Below are 21,742 nucleotides of genomic sequence, written 5' to 3'. Positions count from 1 at the left end.
ATCTGGCCATTAGAAGGAGCACTCCAGATATGCTGAGTCCCAGCCATGTCGAGAGACTTGGCATCTTCCTCTGCTACTTTCTAGTACCAACCCTGCATCAAATGTCATCAGAAGCCTGCATAAATATTGGACTTAGATTCACATAAATTATTTCTGTCCTGAGGTGCAATATGCCAAAATTTAGTAAAAACAACACTTTGAGTAAACAGAATTGGTGTATAATTGTAAGAATATTAATCCAACAAAATGATCATAGAAAAATATAATCAAAAGTACACACTTGTAAATCTTGCAATGATGTGAGACATTTATCTTGTGCCTTTGTGTTTTTATTGAACATTTCCATGGAGTTCCTTTAAGCTAACACTGCCAAAGTGCTTTGAATTTTCAGTTGCTTTGCAGAATTATAAAATGTCTTTGAGTTTCATTAGAATGCTCGGGAATTATTTTAATAATCATATGTGCGATTAGCAGCTGTTTAGTGCTGGATCTACAAATTCATTTTGAGAGTAAACATTGGGACAATAAAATATAATGCTGTCATGATTGCTCTTGTCAGCAGAAGCACCATCTTACTTTATTAAAAAATCACCATGAAAATGCCATGCACAGATAGAATTACTATTTATAGACACTTTCGATTCTATGATATTATGGTATCTGTACACTGCAAGGCTACACCAAGCAGGGTTTTTCATTTTGCCTTAGGTAGACTCACAAATCAGAAGATATAAGCTATTCTTTCCATCTTCTTCCTATGTATGGCTTCCCCCAATGGCCTATTTGGATATTTGATATAATAATGTACTCAGTATTTAAAAGTGAATGAAGATTTCTTGGAAATGATGATAATTTAACTATTAGAAATAATAACAATATTCTCAGGGATCTATTTTTGCGTTAAGTATTTTTAGATAATATGTATTCCTAAGATAGGTACCTATAAATTAAATGAAATTGTAACATGCACTAAAAACACATTTCTCTCCAAATTCCAATCAGCTTCATTCCTCGTAGACACTTCTCTAGGTGCTTATTCAACAGTAAATGTTTCCTGTTCTCTGTCCCCTCAACTCTTCTCCCAGAAGTGTCAATGTGCTTTTTCCCACAGACACTCTCTTTATCCGTGTCCCTGCCCAGCCCTTCCCGTCTTGTTATTCTCTCATTCCCTACTGATATGGGAATAATAGGATCCCAAGGCTGTCCTTACTGTATAATTAAAGTATGAATTTCTAGGAGTTAGAAATTGCTTGCCGTTTTTATTATGCTTCTATAATAAAGCCAGGTAACACTGAGAGAATTAAAATGGCCTTTTCTGAGCAGAGGATTTGAAGGTTTTTTTCTTGCCTTTGGTTGTATTGTTTTAGGAGAATAGGTGTTGAAAATAATGGAGAGAGGGTCACCCATTGCTTTTCTCTGCAAGCACCTCTATGTTTCACATGATATATATCCCCCTAGATCCTGGAAGTATGCTGTAAACTTGTAACAGATGGTGATGAAGCTTCACATTTCTATTTAATACATTTTTTTAAGACTCTGCATTTACAGTTTGTGTCTTCCAGGAAAAATGACCTTGAATGAATGAAGTCATAGTTCGAAGGAAAAACACTCCACAGATAAACTAGCATAGAAATGATGAGTCAATTGGGGTTTGTTTTGTTCTCTTCTGTAAGATGAAATAATTTCAGATGAAAAACAGAATGTTGAAACAGACGAGTCAAAGGTCATCTTAACACTGGAGGTGTATCTGCTAATTGTTCTGGGAAACCTAGTTAGCTGTAATCTGTACAGAACAGAACCATTGGGAAGAGGGTGTATCACTATCTGTGGGTAGAAATGCTGTTTACTTCACTTGAGTAATGCTGGGGGCTTACCAAAATTGTTCTGGCACATCCAACAGCATGAATGTTAGAGGGTTCTAACACTGTGAGTGCTGATATTTTGTGAATGTTTTATCACTGGCTTGGAAGCAAGAAGTTTGCAATTGATTCAACAGTATGTCAGACAGACAAAATATTAAAAAAAAAAAAAAAGAACATTAGTGAGAATTTCTAATGTCCCCATTGTAAAAACAAACTGAAGTTAATAAGAAACTTGATCCTCTTAACCGATCAACAAAAGTCAAGTTTTAATTGGGTGGCTTCCCAGAGAAATCAAGTGGTGCTGCGAACCGGAGCCCTAACCTTTCAGAGGACTCAGCAATGCTGCATATTTAGTGACCCACCTCTTTTTTCAACAGCATCAATGCATTGCTTTACAAACCACGGAACTGTGGAATGTTCTCGTTCACACACTGTGTGCAGATGAGATCCAAAAGTTTGATCTGCAAATGAAACAAAGATGAGTTTCATTAAAATACAAGCCTGTGTTGTTCCTTAATTTGATTCTGCTTCCATAGCCAATACTGAGATCTTCATCTTGCATAGGAATTGATTTTTGCTTTAATTTCAAAGTGTCTGTAGCAGATGTATAAAGACTGTGTGTCCCTTTATGGAATAGAATCCTGATCTCAGTGTAAGAAAACTAACATGGTCATTGATTAGGCACTGGTGAGGAGTGTCTAAGTGTGTTTGGAATCCCTCGTCTTTTAGAAGTTTATCAGCAGTTACCAAGAACACATTATACTTAAGGCATTCATTCTGCAGAGGTACTTGATGAGGTATGCAGTAGCAAGGGAAGTAAGTACTGTAAAGTAAATCTCCTAGTGTTTCTTCTGCCTTGAACGCTACTCTTTTGCCAGATTTAAGTATCACCTTGGCGACAAGTCTCAGCTCAGAGCTTCCCTGTGTCAGCATGGCCTCTCCATGGAAATAGACCCTCTCAACAACTCTTGCCTGAGTTGTTCAACAGATGCTGTAGGCAACAGAGCCTGTGGTCAAAATGGCTCGGCAACATCAAATTCAACCAAGTTAAACAGAGTTTAAGACATGTATTTAAGCAATTTAAAGTGTTTTTATTTGCTAGAGCCATGATATATGTGGGTTTCTATCAGAGGGTGGGAGAGATGACATTCCTCAGACTCATTCTATTAATATCTCTTTGTTTTAGAGGGCATCTCTCTGAACTAAAGCTGCTGAAAATGGGGTGTGGGATGCCAGCCCTTTCCTCTCATTTTTAATAAGACAGATGATTCCTCCAACAGCATTTCTGCATTTATGACTAATGGAATTGTGGCTCGGACCTAAACTTTCTTCTGGAGGTTCATTTATTATTGAGAGCGCAATTCCCCAGATGGGGATGCTATTGAAAAATGATTGGATCAGGAGGGCTCTGATCAGTTCACTAACAGATACATAATTGGATGGAGTCACTGGGAGGTGTGGCAACTAGACACTGGAGCCTGGTTGGAAGAAGTAAATCATAGGTGCATGATTTCCCTGGTACATCTCTTCCCTGGTTCCTCATTTCAATCTTTCCCTCTTTACTGCCATGCAGTGAGCAGTAGGCTCTGTGATGTGCCCCCACTGTCATGCCATACATTTCCCTTGCCACAATGCATTGTCATCCCAAATCACTGGATCTTTTTTAATCTGCACTAGATCCATAAGCTGAAAGAACATTTTCCTTCCATAATTGACATTCCAAGGTATTGTTTTCCATGGCGGAAAAAAAAATGACTAATACAGAGTATCTTTCTGTTAGCACAGCCCGAGTGTCTGAATCATCAGTGTTATTTTGCAGTTGCTGGTGCTTAGTCTCACAGTAGGCACACATAGATTGTCTTGTAAAAATAATTATAAAGTGTGCACTGCATAGAATGTGGCCCTTAATACTAAGTGTACACAGACTTCAGTCGCATTATGTCCATTCTGGGTATTGTGGAACCATTGCATTACTCACTTCAAGAACTTGTTTTAGCAGCAATGATATTTAGTACTAACAACCAAACTAGTACGTGCTGAAGCCAAGGGGTGTCCCATTTTGATCAGAGTGAAGACTAGTCCCCCTTGTGACTTTTCATGCTGTACCTGATTTGTCCTCCACTAACATCTTTACTTTCAGGCCTCTCTATCTCCATGGAAACCAGCCTTGTTGTCTGAGTGTCTGTTTCTAATCCCTTACAAATACTTTGCCCATGGGGTTGTGTTCTCATTATCTCCTCTGGGTGGAACTCTGATGCTCTAGTCTTTGATCAAGTGTTATCTTCTTACTGTAGTCTTTTCCAGCCACCTCTCAAAGATTGTGGCCACTCATCTCTATTTTCTACACCAATATCTCTTCTTTATCTGGGGATGAGGCTTATCTCCACTTGAGATGTTAGACCTGTGCTGTCTGTTTAGCTTGTTTAACTTGCTTAGAACTCAAATCCAGAAGGGTCAAAATAACACATTTACTATGGATCTCGAAGACCCAGACAATGCTTGGCACATAATGGAAGTTCACTAAACATATTTTGAATTGTCAGTGGAGATACTGTAGAAAAAATTAAATATGTAGAAATGAGGAGAAAATATATAATAGCACATAACAGAATGCTAAGTGTCCAAGTATTTTGATGATGAAGAAGCTGAGATTTCAAGGAAGTTGGATTTTCATCTACTCCTTAGGAAAATGTACTAGTGTGTGATGGTAACAACAACATGGAGGGAATCGAGTAAGGTTAATGTACTATTAATAACACACCATGATGTGGAAATACATGTGTTTATACAACAGACAGGAAGAAGATAAACTCAAAACCCAGATAGTATAAAGAAATGGCAAACAATTGTATCTGCTTTGAACACTTGATGAAGTAGCAGAGATTTGTTCCAAATGGTGAGTATCCCTATAATAATGGGTGACATAAATATTACCTACGAAAAATTACCTAGGGCTTTAGACCAAACATTTTAGGATGGCCAGAGGTCACAGTCAGGAAACATTACTGCAGCATGTAAACCTGTTAGTAGACTTCATTATTTAAGTCTTTTGCACAAATGTTGATTGACTCTTCTATCTGCACAGCAGCAAAGTAGGCACTGGGAGTTTTGCAATATTGTAAGGTTGATATAGCAGGTTTCATAAGAGGTGTTGAGTAGGAAGACTGATGCCCTTCAAAATATATATATATGTCTTTCTGTGCCTTCTGGGGAGGGAGAGAGACAGAGACAGAATTTTTTGGATGGAAGTCATTCAAGGAGTAGATACAGTCATGAAGTAGGAAACTATATAATAAAAAAAAGAAAGCATCTTCAACAAATGGTACTGGCATAACTGGATGTCAACATGTAGAAGATGGCAAATATTTCCATATCTGTTGCCATGCACAAAACTCAAGTCCAAGTGGATCAAAGACCCCAACATAAATCCAGTTACACTGAACTTGATAGAAGAGAAAGTAGGAAGTAGTCTGGAACAAATTGGCACAGGAGACCACTTCCTAAATATAATACCAGTAGCACAGACACTGAGAAAGACACTTAATAGATGGGACCTCTTGAAACTGAGAAGCTTTTGTAAAGCAAAGGACATAGTCAACAAGACAAAACAACAACCTACAGAATGGTAAAAGATCTTCACCATCCCCACATCTGACAGAGGACTAATATCCAGACTTATAAAGAACTCAAATATTAGACATCAAAATACCCAACAGTCCAATTAAAAAATTGGCTATAGAGCTAAACAGAGAATTCTCAACAGAAGAAACTCAAATGGCTGAAAGACATTTAAGGAATTGCTCAACATTTGTAGTCATCAGGGAAATGGAAATCAAAGCGACTCTGAGATACCATCTTACACCTGTCAGAATGGCTAAGATCAAAATCACTGAAGACAGATTATGTTGGAGAGGATGTGGAGCAAGAGGAACACTCCTCCACTGTTAGTGGGGATGCAAACTTGTACAGCCATTTTGGAAATCAATATGGCACTTTCTTAGAAAATTGGGAATCAACCTCCCTCAAGACCAAGTATACCACAGGGGATGCTAAATTATACCACAAGGACACATGCTCAAATATGTTAAATTTCCAATAGAGCTTTGTTTTGTTTCCTTTTAATCCACTCAGTTATCTGGGAAAGACAATCATGATTGTCTATCCTATAGTATAATAATCTGAGACTCTCTCCCATAATTTTTATAATGCCACACACTCTTCATCCTCTAAATGCATCCTGTGTAAGATAATGACACATGTGGAAAGGAGAACAAGTGTAAAGGTGCATTGTGGGAGTATATGGGAAAGGGGAAGACCAGCCATACCCATGGACAAGTTCCCAGAGAAGAGGGAATCCTCGGGTATAAGCAGGACTTGAGTAGAAAGCCAAGAGAGTAACACAAGGGCATTTGGAGAGATGGAGGACACAAAGTGTCAACATTTGGAAAAAAGACAGTATGACCAGAATGCCTCACTTGGGAAAAAATCATGCCTTATTGAAGTCTTGATGAATTGTGCTTTAAAAGGAGATGAAGATTGTATTATGAAGTATCTTATATTTTGTCAACTAGGTTCCATTATTTGACAAATAATAGTGATCTCCTGTAAGTAAGTCTTTCCTTTGTAAGTTCCTTTCTTGTTCTTAAAATTCACTCAGGCTGGCCAAATGGCTCAAGAGGTAATGGTACTTGCTGCCAATTGACCTAAGTAAAGTCCTTCTGATCCTCCATGTGGTGGAAGAAGACAACTGCTCCTGAAAATTGTCCTCTGACCTCTACACAACAGAAATGGCATACAGACACCTACACTCATATGTATTCATGTGAATACAAAACCATTTAACATAAATGTAACAGAATTCATAAGACACTACCCAAGAATGATCTCTATTGAAGTCTACATTCCTGCATCTCTGCATGATGGGATGGTCTGGACAAGCTACAGAAAAGTGATTTTGCTTTCTTCCCCTTGAAAAGATTGTAGAGAAGAAGACACTTTCTTTTTCTTATTTCCACCTTGTGACAATCCATGGACAACTGGACCAGCTGGAGCATTTCTGTCACTATGAGACAAACAAGAACAAAGGCTAACGTCCTTTAAAAAGAAAGCAATGGAACATGTTATATACCAACTGTGAAACACTTCTCAAGATTTCTTGCATGACATTGTTTTAGACAGAACTTCCATTACTTCAGCCAAAAGTATTCTAACCAATATGGAGTAACATTAGCAGGCTGCTGGGCTTTTTTATTTAAGTGTATGTTATAACCATAGATCTGCATGAGAAAGTCTGTTTGGTGGTTTGTAAAAAGCGTGGGGGCACAAAGAAGGGTGGCTGATTAGGCACAAGAGTCTTAGTTAAATAGGCAGTGCATATTCTAGGAAAGATGTTGTGAATATTAGTCAGGATAAGGGTATAAATTTCTTTTTGTTCTAAGTTTTCATGGTTTTAGAGTTAGGGTATGGATTTATACCCCCTACCATGTAACCATAAGGTTCTATTCACTAGTGTCAACAGCATTTATTTCTCTCATGTCTTTTGATACTGGTCTTGACCTGCCATTGGCTTTGCATGGTAGGGTGTGAACAGCAATGTATCAGGTCAATTCCAGACCAAGGCCTGAGAGAACATTGGAGGCTTCTACCCACCTTGTCACTCTTGTGTTCTTGCTCACAGGACATCTTCTCTAGAAAGCTACCATCCTGTCCTCCTGGACTCAGGATAAACATGTGTGGCCAGAACTGAAGCCAATGTTTAGAAGGCCAAGCAGTCTGTATATTAAAGCGCTCCTATCAGGCCAGGCCTGTTCTAGGTCACATATACCACACCCTCATTGTAGAACCATTATATTGTATGCTGCATTTTTTTTTGTTTTGTTTTGCTTTTTGTTTTTCGAGACAGGGTTTCTCTGTGTAGCTTTGCGCCTTTCCTGGAACTTGCTTTGGAGACCAGGCTGGCCTCAAACTCACAGGGATCCGCCTGGCTCTGCCTCCCGAGTGCTGGGATTAAAGGCATGCACCACCACCGCCCAACAGTATGCTGTACATTTTTGTTTGTTATTCAGCAGTACCTCATTGATTCAACTTCAACTGGAGGTCAGGTATATGGTAAAATGTGGTTTAACCCAGGCTATCGGATGTAAACGGAAAGCAGTGGCAGAACATGAAAACATGTTGGAGAGAAAATGTCAAAAACAACAACATCAAAAACAAAATCCATGAAATTTGCCACAAATAAGGAAGTGTATGTTCAGTTTTAGTTCAGTAAATGGAGAGGCCCCAAATTAAGTTGTTTGTACCTTAGCATTTATATTTGTTATGCCTTACAAAATATTATGGCATTTCTTATTCTGTGTTTCCAGTTCTATTCAACTTAATTCAATAAATATCACTGAACACCTAGCATATGCTGAGTAGTGTAGAGAATGCAAATTTAATCATTCATTCATACATTCATTCATACATTCATTCAGTAACTATATATTACATGCCAGATAGAAGCCAGACTGGGTCTGTCTATAGCTTAATGTATACTTCCTACAAGATATTCACAGTAGTTACAACAAAATGTAATTTATGCTGTCATAGTGAACACTTATGATTATTTACTATGTACTTATATGCAGATGTTGCATGACAATCTGACAAATACATTCTAAGTTGAAAATCTCTTATGTTAGGCTTTCTATCCCAGGTGGTGAGTCCTTGTTATGTGTGCACATGAACAAAACTAACCATATTCAGTCAGTTAAGCATATATACGTATATTTATATGTATATTTACTACAACTGTATGTATATACTTTTATTAATTATCTTTCTATTGATATGATAAAACACCATGAACAAGGCAATTTATAGAAGAAAGAATTGGGCTTAAGTTCTAGAGGGTTCAAGTCCATGATGGCACGGACAGCTTGGTAACAAATCACAGGCAAGCAATAAGACATAGTGTAAGGCATAGTGGCTGGAAGCAGGAAGCTGGGAGCTCACATCTTGAATCTCAAGAATGAAACTGAGTCAGCACCTGGAAATGGCAAGAGAATCTAATCTCTCAAAGGCCACGCCCAGTGACACATGTACTCCAGCAAGTCTCCATCTCCCTAAAGTTCCCTAAACAATGCCACCATCAAGTGAGCCAATGGGAGGCATCCTCATTCAAACCACCACAAGTAATAATTATAATTTAAAAGAGATCACAAACTTGGTGGGGTTGGGTAGGAAGAGGGAAGAATGGGAGTGATGGAGTAGCAATATGAACCAAATATATGAAATTTCAAAAAAAAATTATTAAAAACAAAAAAGGAAATATATAATGTTAAAGAGTGTGTTTCATGAACTCCTAAACTACAATGCTTGCCAACACAGTTCTTTGTAGAGTGCCATTTGCTTCAGTGCTTGTGTGCTGCCTGGGCACCATGACTTGAGGTTGCTGCTCAGCACTGCAACAGACTGTTGAATTACCCAGACCAGGAACATATCAAAGCCTATGATTTGAGTAGTTTCCACTGACTAGAAATTGCTTTCCTCTATTGTAAACCTGAAAATGTATGGTGAACTATTACAACTTGGGGTCCATTTGTATATTCTACATATTTAACCCACTGATCAATCTTTGTTGTGTTGATGGTAGACACTATTGTGTACTAATTTTACAGCAAAGAACACAATCAAAGATACTGAATTGTTATTCGTGGTCACAAAAAATTAGGCTCTGAGCAGCAAAAGATGAGATGAACCAGAATGATGAGACTCCTGACCCAGTGGTTATGGGAAGCAGACAGAGGCTGTAACTAAGTCCGTCAGACAATGATAATCTCTGGCTTTCCATTTTTCAGTGGGGGAGAGCATGAGAATTTGGAGAATAGACATAGGAACCTGAAAGTGAAGTTAAGGGTTTCAGATGCAGCAGAATGGTGATGGAGATGAATATGAGAAGTTACCTTTGGATTTTGACAACTCCTATGACATGGGTGATTGTAAAGAGAGTGATCTTAGGAGAAAAATAACACTGAAAATCATATGGTTGTGGACAAGTTTTCTAAAAAAGATGAGAAAAAGATGAATTAACTAGACAAGGATATTGGATGTGGTGCCTGGCTTGGGGTAGATAGGAAAGAAATCAACTGCCAAGTATTTTTGATTGCTGAGTGGGTGAGGAGGTGCACTACTAACTATCTTGGCAGTCTTGTGGGAGTGGAAGATATGTTCTATTGCTACTCACTGAGAGACCCAGGAAAGTGGGTATCCCATAGAAAATCTAACTTTCTACCATTGCCAATAATGCCCTAGGAAGTAAAACAAAACAACTCCCCCAAACCTAAACAATTTAAATTTCACTGAAGTGTTTGAGTTCAGTAGTTATTAGCAAAGGTAATATTTTTCATATTCTTCAATCCTCCCTTAAGATTTACTGTCTTTACTGAAGAATATGGTGGCTTTGGAGTACAGGATTGCAGCTCCCACATGATCCAACAAGGTCCAAGGCTGTCTTAGGGATCAAACTTGGGTCTCCTTCAAGAAATTTCAAATCCAAGTGCAGAGATATTGAAGACAGTAGTCCCTACAGATTTGAACTGTGAGGCTACCTAAATTTAGACATTGAGGACTACAAAACCTCTTTTGAGCTGGTTGTATGAGATGAATGGGTTAACAGAGCAACTCTACTTTTCAGAAATTGGGGAATGGAATTGATTCAACTAAGCTCGTTACAAAAGCCAGCTGCAGAAACTACATCCATTCGATGGCACTCAGACTTCCCAACTCCTAAGTTACATAAATTCTGTCCTACCCTTTTTTTTTCCCATGGGTTTTAAGGAATTTATTTTTATTTTTTTATATTTTATTTTTTCTTTATTATTATTATTATTATTATTATTATTATTATTATTATTATATTTGTGTTTTAATTTTACACATCAGCCATGGGTTCCCCTGTCCTCCTCCCTTCCGCCCCCACCCCCACCTTCCCCCTCAGCCTCTCCCCTCCATTCCCATCTCCTCCAGGGCCAAGACTCCCCTGGGGATTCATTTAAACCTGGTGGATTCAGTATAGGCAGGTTCAGTCCCCTCCTTCCAGGCTGAGCAAAGTGTCTCTGTGTAAGCCCAAGGTTCCAAACAGCCAGCTCATGCACTAAGGACAGGTCTTGGCCCCAAGTGTGAATTGTTGAGCCCAAGATTGGAAAAAGCACAGGGACAAATAGCCAAACGAATGGAAGCACATGAATTATGAACCAAAGGCTGTGGAGCACCCAGCTGGATCAGGCCCTCTGGATAAGTGAGACAATTGAATAGCTTGAACTGTGCTACCCTTTCTTGATGACATTCCTTCAAGATGTTTTCTGTGTGTTACTATTATAAATATGTCTACAGCATGGACATAGCACTTCCCACGGGACTGCAATTAAGAAGGTACAATTACAATGTGAAGGGCCAAGATAGATAAAACAGGTCAGGATCTACTCTTCCAGAGGGTCCTGGTCAGGAAGTACATTGCATATATCAGTTCTTTCTGGGAAGACACACAGGAGAATTAGAGCAAAAGTGAAGAAGAGCCCTGAATGTGGAATCTGAAACTATACAACATTTTGTGCTCCTGGGTCCAGTCACACACACCTGCCCCCCTGCCCAATCCATATCCCTGAACTGGTCAGTTAAGTAATCAGAAAATTTTCATTTTTACTTATATGGGTTATACAAGTTTCTATGAATTACAACTGAAAAAAATATTCAGCAGGACATTAGCCTTCAACATAAATAATGAATACTCATCTCAGAGAGGTGGTGAAACAACTTTGCAAAGTGAGAAATCTTATCAAAGAAAGGATATCCTAGAGACTGACTTAAAATGATATTATTGCATTTCAGGATGAATTTAGAATTGCCTCCCATCTTCGGATATGATCAAGTGCAGGGTTTGGCTTATCAAGGAGGACCTTTATGTTACTGGAAAGCGTCTGACTTTCTGTCTTAAAATAGTGTGGACAAGGGCAATGGAAGGAGAAGAAATTTTGTTTTTTCGGCAAGCTTACATGACCAGGTGTTTGCCTCTAACCTCCATGGTCGTTGTCTGGCACACCATTAAGAATTGTTTCTGCCTTCCTTCTCCTTATGGATATTTAAAAATGGGAGGCTTCCCAGAACCCCAAGTTCCTAACTCCCCACCTACATTCCCATCTGTGGGCTCACTGCTAATCTTTTCTTCCTGTCTTAACATTCTTTGTTTTGTATTTAGAAAGGGCCTCTTGCCTGAGGTGTCAATATTTTTGGAATCCTCTGCAAGCGTCTCTGGCCTTGGCAAGTGTGATCATTCTATCTCCACCCTACTGCTGCAGCATTTATACCAAGGGTGTCAGGCAACACATTGTTTGGAGAAATTCCATTTTCTGTGATTTTTCATTGAAAGCATCTTTTGGTGAGAAAAATAAATAGACCTTCCACATGACTGCACTTATAAATCATGTTGTTTATATAATGAATTAGAGTTTAACTAGAGAATGGTGGATTTTAATCTTTCACCTCTCAAACTTTTGACTGATTTAGCTAGTTCATCAGCATAACCAAGTTAAGTCTCCCAGACTACAAATTAGCTTCATTCTCTCTCCTTACTGCTGTATTTTTTTTTTTTTGAAAAATTACAGAAAGAATAGCCAGTAACGGGATCTTTGTCAGTTAGATTCCAAATGAATCAAAACTATGAGGAGAACTACTCAATACATGCAGTTAATGTTCAAATGATGTGACAGTGTTACCATTATTTACCCAGAAGACAGTCTCTACACATTTTCAAAGTGATGTTCTTTTTTCAGGAGGGCAAGCCACCACAGCAGAGGATGATGACACATTGTGAGGAATAGAGAGGGAGACAGAAAGCCAGACTGCTCAGCTCAGATGCGAAGCAGATGATGACCTTGGAAATGAGGTGTATTTATAGAGGTGATCAGCTGGCAGCAATTGAGAAACACACAACACTGTGGTTTAAATTAAGAAAATGGATGTTATCTAAAAGGTTAAGGAGTAGAGATGGAAGGAACAGAAAGAATATAGTCTAGGGACTAGTCTTGGAGATGTTTTGAAATCAAAATGCTCAAGAGATCATGAAACATGAAGCTAGAGTAATACCATGTTTATACACCAGCAACAACACTAGTCTGAGTATAGGGACTTCAAATTATTAATTACATTAGTTTCAGTAAAGGATGCTTCAGTGACTGAGATCATGCAATAAAATATGTACAAGGAAATAAAAAACATGTAGCCCTCTTTGCTTTCATAAGTCACATTCACTCTGAGTTTTTCTCCCACCAAAATGCCACATACAAGCAGATAATTTTCAATATGCTGCTATAAGGGAGATGTAGGGGATAATGGAAGTTGCAAATAATATTCTTATCATGCAATTTCAATAGTTTAAATGAATTTTTATTTTAATTTTCTTCATTTTGAGATTATAGTATAATTACCACATTAATTCCTTTCTTTTTCTCCCTCCAAACCTTCCTTTGTACCTCTCTTTGCTGTTTTTTTTTTTTAATTCATGGTCTCCTTTTAAATTGTTATTATATGCATAGATGTATGTACATATACCTTTATCTTTCTAAATATAGCCTACTAAGTCTGTATAATATTCCTTGCATGAATGTTTTTAGGGCTGACCATTTGATACTGAATAACTGATTGGTGTGCTCTTCCCTGGAGAACATTATCCCCCCCCCCCCATTCTCAGAACTACTTAGCTGCCTATAGTTCTCCATGTACTGGTGAGGCTGTGTGGACTTTACCCAGGGCACTTTGTCACGTCTATTGGTGACATCGTTGCTAAGCTCATGTTTAGGAAGTCATTGTTCATTTTGTAATCTGTCTTTCAGGTCAGTTCTTACAACTGTCTCATGTTCTTCTCTTCAAACACAATATGAAATGTTAACACAACACTCAGAAATGTCTCTGAACTTTACTGAGACTGCGTGGAGAGGTGGGAGATTTGAGTGAACACTGGAGTGGAGTTTATGTCTGTGTGGCACACAGATGTCCTGTCTAGTGCTGAAAGATGGTCTACTATGCTATATCTCCTCCGTGCTTTAGAAAGTGCTTAAGTTTCTAGTGAATCTCCATGGCTTTGATTAAAAGTATAAGCTACTGCCTTTTGGTTTATAGATGTAAAACACTGGGCTGATTTTCTACTGAACCTGTAACATACAGTAAATCTTTTATTGCCTTTTGACTTTTTGACATAAGAGGCAAATATAAGAAAAAAATGAATGCTTTCAACTTTTAAGTATTTTAGATTGCAATTAAGTAGGCATTTCCAAAGGTTATGTATGCCACCTGTTCCCACTGGTTCATTCTTGTTCTTTTTACTTCACTAAACCTAAGAGTTCTGCAGTGTATGGTAGAGAATAACAACATTCCCTATGGGAAGATTGACCTGGACGTTTGACTACAAAATTCAGAGATCTCCAGTCTGGTATATGGGCTGAGAGTCTTCAGATTACATTTGAGGATGGACAGCTGGCTGGAGGGGCAGTAGCATTGACGAGAGCAGAACAAGGTGAGTTTCAGAGAAAGCTAGCTGTCACCCAGATGGAACTGCAGTGTTCTTCCCTGTACTATCCATGCTTGTCTTCTTCCCCTTTTAGGCTTCTAGCAGTGTCTACTTCCCACAGATCCATGGTGGGTGCACTTGTATGACTTTCCTGTTTATTTAAACTTGCACAACATTAGAACCCAACTGTGCTTTTCTCTGATTGGTGAAATGAGCCCTTCCAAGAGAGAGTCAGCAGCCAGGAGGAAATTTGTATCGTTAACCCTCCAACCCAGTGGCACAATAAGTATGGAATACTGTGTTTGTTTTCTTTAGACAGCAACTTTGTCTTACACTTTCTCCTTCTGCCTGCACAAAATAGCTCCCCCTCCAAGCACACACCCTAAAGCACAACAACAGAGGGAAATGGTACACTTTCATGGAAAACTTTTTTTTTCATACAATGTGTCATTCTCATCCATTCAACATATCCATTCAAGATACTCTTTTTTCAATGTCTCTTGGGTTGGAATAGTGAAAAGGCTCCATCATTCCAAAGCTTATATGTACATAAGTGGAGAAAGGGAAACACAGACATATCAATACATAACATGAAGTGAGAAATAGATAAACACAGACAGAGCTGATGGTGTAGCCAGGGAAGACTTCTTTAAGGCAACACCATTTGAGAGGATTGGGTAACATAAACAACACAGGGAAACAAAAACACACAGACTGCTGAAGAAAGCTGTGGGACTAGAGGGTTGGGTGCCTGGAGTAGGGTGACCAGAAAGCAGGGCAGTGCTGATGAAATTGAAAAGAGAGCCTGGATGCCAAAGCAGGTAGAAACAGAGAGGTCATAGGAGGACACTAAACATAACTTTAAATAGGGTTTTATGCTAACAAATTGGAGTTTGCTTGGGGGGAGGGGTGACATGGTGTGATTTACACCTCTAAATGATCCTCTGGAGCAATTGCTGTGTAGTGACTAAATTTAAGAGGGTCAAGTAGAGAAGCAGAGAGGCCACACAAGGGGCTGGTGAAATATTCCCAAGAGAGAAGATGGTACTTGGATAAGAATGGTAATAACGGAAGTGACTAAAAGTGGTTTAATTTAGAATATATTTTTAGGCAGGATTTGCTGATGGAAGTGAAAGAGACAAAGTTAGAGTGGAGGGTGACTCCAGCTGGCACATGGCTGTGGTATTTCCTGAAATAGAGAACACGTGGGAGCCAGGGAATCAAGGGTTGCTCCGGATAAATTTGAGATGTCTACCAAGCACCCAAGAAGATGTCAAATAGACATTTCAATATGCAAGTCTGGAGTGTGAGGCTGGCGTTTTAAGTTTGGAGAATATCAACCTATGGATGAAATTAGAAGTCACGGGCATGGAATATTTCAGCCCCAGAATGTTTGAACAATGTCCAATAGTTGGAGAATAAGAAGAACAGAGAAAAGAAAGCCAAGAAACAGGGATGAAGAGAATAGCTAAGGCCACCAAAGAGGTGCTCACAGACCCAAGTTTTATCATGAAAAAATAGGAACCTGTAAACAAACCATGACTCTAAGCCCAGGAATCCATATCTAGCCTCATTGTTTCTTAGTCTCATTCCAGGCAATAACTTCCCATGATGGACAAAGATGAATAAGATGGTGTCTAAATTCACAGCTCATAGTCTAAATGGAGGATATTAGAACATGATATAATAGCTTTGGGGAACTTAGTGGGAACTAATGGAAAGGAGGAAGACAAGGATAGTTTCATGGTGATGGAGCCTTTCAGCTGAAAGTGTAAAAGAGAATCAGAGTTTATTAATTTAAGTGAAAAAATAATATTCCAGGTAAAAAGGACTTTGCATAGTAGGACAAGATAAGTGCAGCCTCTTCGTCTAGTTGTTATATATATGCATTACGTGATTATACTTATGCATTGGGTGCCTTCAGTCACCGAATCAATTCATTAATGTATGCAAGATAAAACTGAGTAAGAGGATATTTTATAAAAATAAGTGATTTAAATCTAAAGACAGTGACATGATCAGTAGACCTCGGAGGAAATAAATCTTAGTTCAGTTCTTGAACTTTTGATGACTAATATGGACAGGTATTTGTTGAGCAGTAGTGTTTACTAGCAGAGGGAGTTGAAAACATTTTGTGCATTTAATTGCCTGGTATTACTTCATTAGAAGTATGGGGAGGGTCAACATCAACAACAGAAAAAAGAACATTGTTTATAAAATTCAAGTATGTCAAATTTTGCTAGCTTCTCCAATACAAACTCTATACATTTCAATAGAGAACTATTCATGAAATTCAATTACTCAATCACAAAACTTAGACTAACTAATCTAAAGGTGAAACTATCATCAAGTATGATATTCTTTAACTAAGGAAGGCCTACTTTGCAGTTGAATGGACACTACTATGAAAAAACATTTTTATTTTTTGTTTGACTTGCAAGTATGAGGAAAGAATCTCATGCATAAAATTTAGGGTAATTAAGTGAACTAATCCTAAATGATTTAATTTATCTTTTAAAGCCAACTAATAGAGACGAAAGATGAAAACATCATTCAGTAATTAAGAATTGAAAGATTCTTTTTGGGTAGAGAAAGCACAGAAATTTTAACTCCAGAATTAAGCAAAATCTAGGTAATGAAGACTGTATTTTCTCTAATATCAGCATAGATTTGTTAGAATCCCAAGTGGTAAAGACTTCAATTTATTTGCATGAATGCAGAGTTCAATAAGAAAAGACTCATATTCAGTGGGAGTAAAACTGCTTAATGATTTCAAATATTGCTTGTAATGTATTAATATAACAGGTTTGAATATCTATAATGGAGTCTCTTTCATTTGGTTCTTAAGGGTGTTCTTCAAGCCACTAATGCTGAGCACTAGGTATGTGCTGAAGTACCTAAGAGGAAAGCACTTTAGGTTAAAAGCACTTTCTCTCTCAGCCTCGGGTTAAAAGCTATTTCAGGATTCTGTTAAAGGCATTCTTTCGTCCTCAGCTTCAGCTTAGAAGTGGCTTTGATGAGAAGTGCTTTGAGGCAGGTAAAGGATTTTTATAATAAACCATATTAAGAGCCTGAGTGTCATATGGTTTTGTTGAACACTAGGGGTGTGTGTAAGCTGTGCTTAGGGATTCCCATTCTGTGTAGGTTATTCGAAGCAATGTGGCTCACTTGTTATTCTGTGTAAAGAAACAGAAAACCAGTTCCAGTAATGTAATTGGAGAGAAGGGATTATGAGCCCAAATTAGAAGGCCATGATGCACACATTTCTCAAAACAAGTTGTCTTTTTTGGGTTTCTAGTCAAATACTGTGTGCTTTTCATTTTTCTTTTTCCAGCTCTTACTGCAGAAAGGGACAATTCAAAGGCATTTCCAAAACACTTTATTCTACCTAATATTAACCCCCCAAATTGAATGACTAGGCATCCCATTGTGAGAGGCCATTTTATATCTTGCACATTTTCTGGGTCAAGACTGCTCTTCAGACCCAATGATTATCCAGGCAATGGAAATTCTAGGATGTGAAGGAGCTATAGAGAAGGGATGGACACCTCAGCTGGAAGTGTCTAGTGAACACAGAATGACGGCAGAATGATGTCTACCACCCTTTATGTTTTCCTGTAAGTGTTGATATTAGCAGAAGTACTGTCTGTGAACTTGCTGAAGTCAATGAGAATTCTAAGAAAGGACAAAGGGTATGTGTACTACAGCTATATCCTGGGGCTAGGAATGAATTCTGTTAAGGAGAGAGCTTTAGACACAAAGAAATCGAGCAATTTCTCACCTTGTGAGATTCAAAGCCTCAGAGTGATGCTATGGGTCTTTGAAAACCATCTGCACATGCATACAGGCAAGAGCAAAGGGCGATCTTCTTGCATTCTCTGTTGAACATAAGATCAACAGGAGGGATTGAGCATGTGCAGGCACCTGGGAGCTTCTGAGCTTAGTTGCTCTAGGCAAGAAAACAGCTAACTCTCAAGGTTTGCTGTTTGCCCAGTTGCAGTGGTATTCTTTCTTTGGGCAGTGTGTAGATAACAATGTCTAAAGGAGGAACTAAAGGAGAGGAGGGCCACATGATCATCCTCATTCTAGGCAGTGTACTCTAGCAACTCCATTAGTAACTGGGAAATTGTGTTTCTGCAGGAGAGAGCCATTCACATAGTTCTGTTAGGATTTTTCTAAGATTCAAGTAAAACTAGGTCACAGCACCTAATGCAAACAGTTTAATGATACCTCTTTCCAATGTCTTTCCATCAACCTTCTAGTGGAGATGGGTGTGTTGTCTGTGTACATGCAATTGTTGAATTAGAATGTTCCTCTGTAGCAGAGGTAAAAAGGTTGATTTTGCATAAGGGAGGCACAACTTACTTATCTTTGTGACCCCAGTAGTTACATATTGTTTGATGAGTCCTTAGTAAATGTTTTAAAGTAAATAAAATGCTAAAAATTTCAACCAATAGAAAAATTGCACAAATAAGCCTTTTGTACTTATTTAGCTTAGAGTTGTCCAAAACACCTACAACAAACCATTGTTATCATCAAATGCTCAGCATTTTAGGATTCTCCAGGCTATCCTAAAATAGTACAACTCAAATTTCTTGTCCATTTCTTTCTCCAAAGTCCAAATGCTGCAACTCATAGCCTCAGCCTAAAGAATAAGGGATAAAGAAAATATTAATCTTCCCCATACTTTCTGCTTGTAATTTCCCCCAAATTTATGACCAGAATGCTCCTTAAAGCATTTGATATATTACACTATATTTTTGAACATTCATCTTCCTCACTCACATTTGGGGAGCTTTATGGAAGTTTGTACTCTCTAGTAACACAATGTTTTAATGTATATATGTCAGTAGGCAATCTGAATAACTATCAGAACTAAAGCAGAAATGCAAACCCATTCCCTGATTAATCATGGAGCTAGGTCCACATAATGTTTAAGATGCTGCCTTAATTAGTGGAGTGTCACAATCTACCAGGATCAATCAGTTTTGACAAATTCAGAGTGTATTCTCTATGATCAAGAGAATGCTATACACCAGCAGGATGAGACTTAGAAGCAGAGCATAAAATTAGTAGTCAGTATTTGTTACAGTAATTGCTCTTTATAAAATGTCAACAATCCTAAGAGGTATTATTTGGAATGTGTGAAGACAGATAATTTCATCACCTTGCCCAAATTTACAAAACATGTAAGCAATAAAGACAAAACTAGACTTCAAATCTATTTTAAAACTCAGTAATCTTGATGGTTCAAAATGTACTATTTTCCTCAATAAAAACAAAACTAAACAAAACAGCAACAATAAAATAGGATTGTCCTCTGACTAGAATAGCAAGAATCTTGGCTAACCTGTATTTTGCCGTTACCTAGCACCCCATCAGTTCTCACACTCAAGGATAGAAATCAATGTCCAAATATGTAATTATTTCAAGTGTGCCTAATATTGCAAAGCTAAGTATAGCTTTTATGATTAGCATTTTCTTCAAGAAAGAGTTGAATAATTTTTTAGATGTCTTTTGAGTCTGGTTATCATGGGGATGGTAGGTTTATGTCTTTTCCAGTAGAGGCTATTTATGACCTTTAGAGGGTACACTTGACTAACAAGTAAGGATTCTTCATTTCAGGTCCTAGATGAGTGCCAAAGGTTAATGTCTGCACATGAACATGAAGGTCAATAGTCATGTCTATAGCAGCTTTTTGGAGATTCACATCTGGGCCACCAGGAAGTAGCCTCAGACAAGGCTTCATCTAGGCTGTTGATAAAGTTCACACTGTAGTTACTGATTGTGGGTATAGAAAGCTATCTTTGGCTATAACATGGAAAGTCTTTCCACTAAGACTTTACCTTGAAGTGCCTATTTCCACCCATAGAAATCTCTAAGCAATGTATCTTGTATCCCAAATCATTCTCCACTGAATTATTTCGTCTTGAACCAAGTCTGTGTGTTCTGTATTCACCACCACTCACTTGTGTTCTTTCACCCTCTTCTGGGGCAAAGGCATATTTCCTCCTGCAGTATTCTGGTCTGTAAGCAGGTTTTTATTTTTCAGCTCTCACACAGAATAGTCATATTGGTAATAAATGTCACTGTGGCATCTTGAGTTGAGTTCCACCAACCTTATTTACATGCCTACCCATTTATGCTTCTATGTTTAACTGTATATTGCCACACAGCATGTTTTCTTCCATATTACTTACTGAACCTACAAGCATCTCAGTGTGTATCCATGACTGGGCTGGAATTCAATACTTTAGCCAGGCTATCCTCAAATGCAGAGATAAGCCTGTCTGTCTCTCAAGTGCTGTGCTGAGGTTAAAGGCATATGCCACCATGTCAAGTCTGGAAGTCTGTTTAATGAAGGGTTTAACCTGCTTGTTTTTCTAATATGTTTTTTACTTTATCAACTGATAATTATGTGAACAGATTTGTAACCAAAACAGGCTTTTCTCTTTTGACATGCTATTTGTCTTTAAAACAACACTAAATGAGGTCCTATCAGACCCTTTACATAATATTGAATCGTGTATACCAATTAATTATAAGATTAAAAAATTGGAACATGCTTAAAGCCTTAGAGCATTTGAAATGTGGAGGTAGACAGTGTCCTGCTCTTCACAAGAAAATGCATGAGGGAGTTCAGGGGTAATGGCTTTTCTGACATTTAGCTTATTTGGAACCTCAAGATATTAAGATATCCACGAGACATTATTTTCTACTTTTTTATTTCTCAGCTTCTAGTCATGTGATAGATTTCTTCATTGTGAGGTTAACTAAGGCCAGGTCTCTTCCCACTCTATCTTTTCTTTTTCTCCTATGAATTTGAGTTGTAAGTTCAAAGGGACATGTTAGAAGTGATATATTCTAGTTAACGGCTTTCACATGTGTTTAACTTGGATGAGATCTCCTCTAAAATTTCCCTCCTGTCTACTATGGGTAGATAAGAAAATCATTAAAGTATTGGAGCTCAACAACCATTGAAAGAGATTGGAATTTGTCTTTTGCTTTTCTTTTAAGGGCATCATGTCCTATGGAAAGATCAGTCTTGGTGGTAGGTTCTTAGGTGACTATCTGCACAAAGTATCTACTATAACAAAAGCACAATCCAACAGTTGTATGTATCTCAGAAAGGTTCCAAGCTAGGAAATTTAATAATTTTTGTCCAACTGTAGAGATTATAATTTGGGCAAAATTCAAGAAGTAAACAGTATCCAAGATTATACTTCTGGACAAAGTTTAAAAATTAAATACGTAACAGATTTTCTTACACATATCAACCAAAACATTCATGATTTATTTTGTTTCCTGAATTAGGACATCATTTATGTTTGGTTTTCTT

At 38.0% G+C, this 21,742-nt stretch overlaps 1 protein-coding gene across 2 annotated transcripts in view; it reads right to left on the bottom strand.

The window, feature by feature from the left end:
• Positions 1-21,742, bottom strand: part of Arhgap15 (Rho GTPase activating protein 15) — a 606,350-nt gene that overhangs the window by 234,160 nt on the left and 350,448 nt on the right. For both annotated transcript variants that reach the window (XM_036185140.1, XM_036185141.1), the window contains exon 10: positions 2,225-2,323. In XM_036185140.1, coding sequence (XP_036041033.1) covers positions 2,225-2,323 — 99 coding nt within the window. The remainder of the gene's footprint in view (positions 1-2,224; positions 2,324-21,742) is intronic.

This window comes from Onychomys torridus, chromosome 4 (genome assembly GCF_903995425.1).
Source record: "Onychomys torridus chromosome 4, mOncTor1.1, whole genome shotgun sequence".
In the NCBI taxonomy this organism is placed as follows: Eukaryota; Metazoa; Chordata; class Mammalia; order Rodentia; family Cricetidae; genus Onychomys; species Onychomys torridus.
This window is presented reverse-complemented; position numbering and strand designations above follow the sequence as displayed.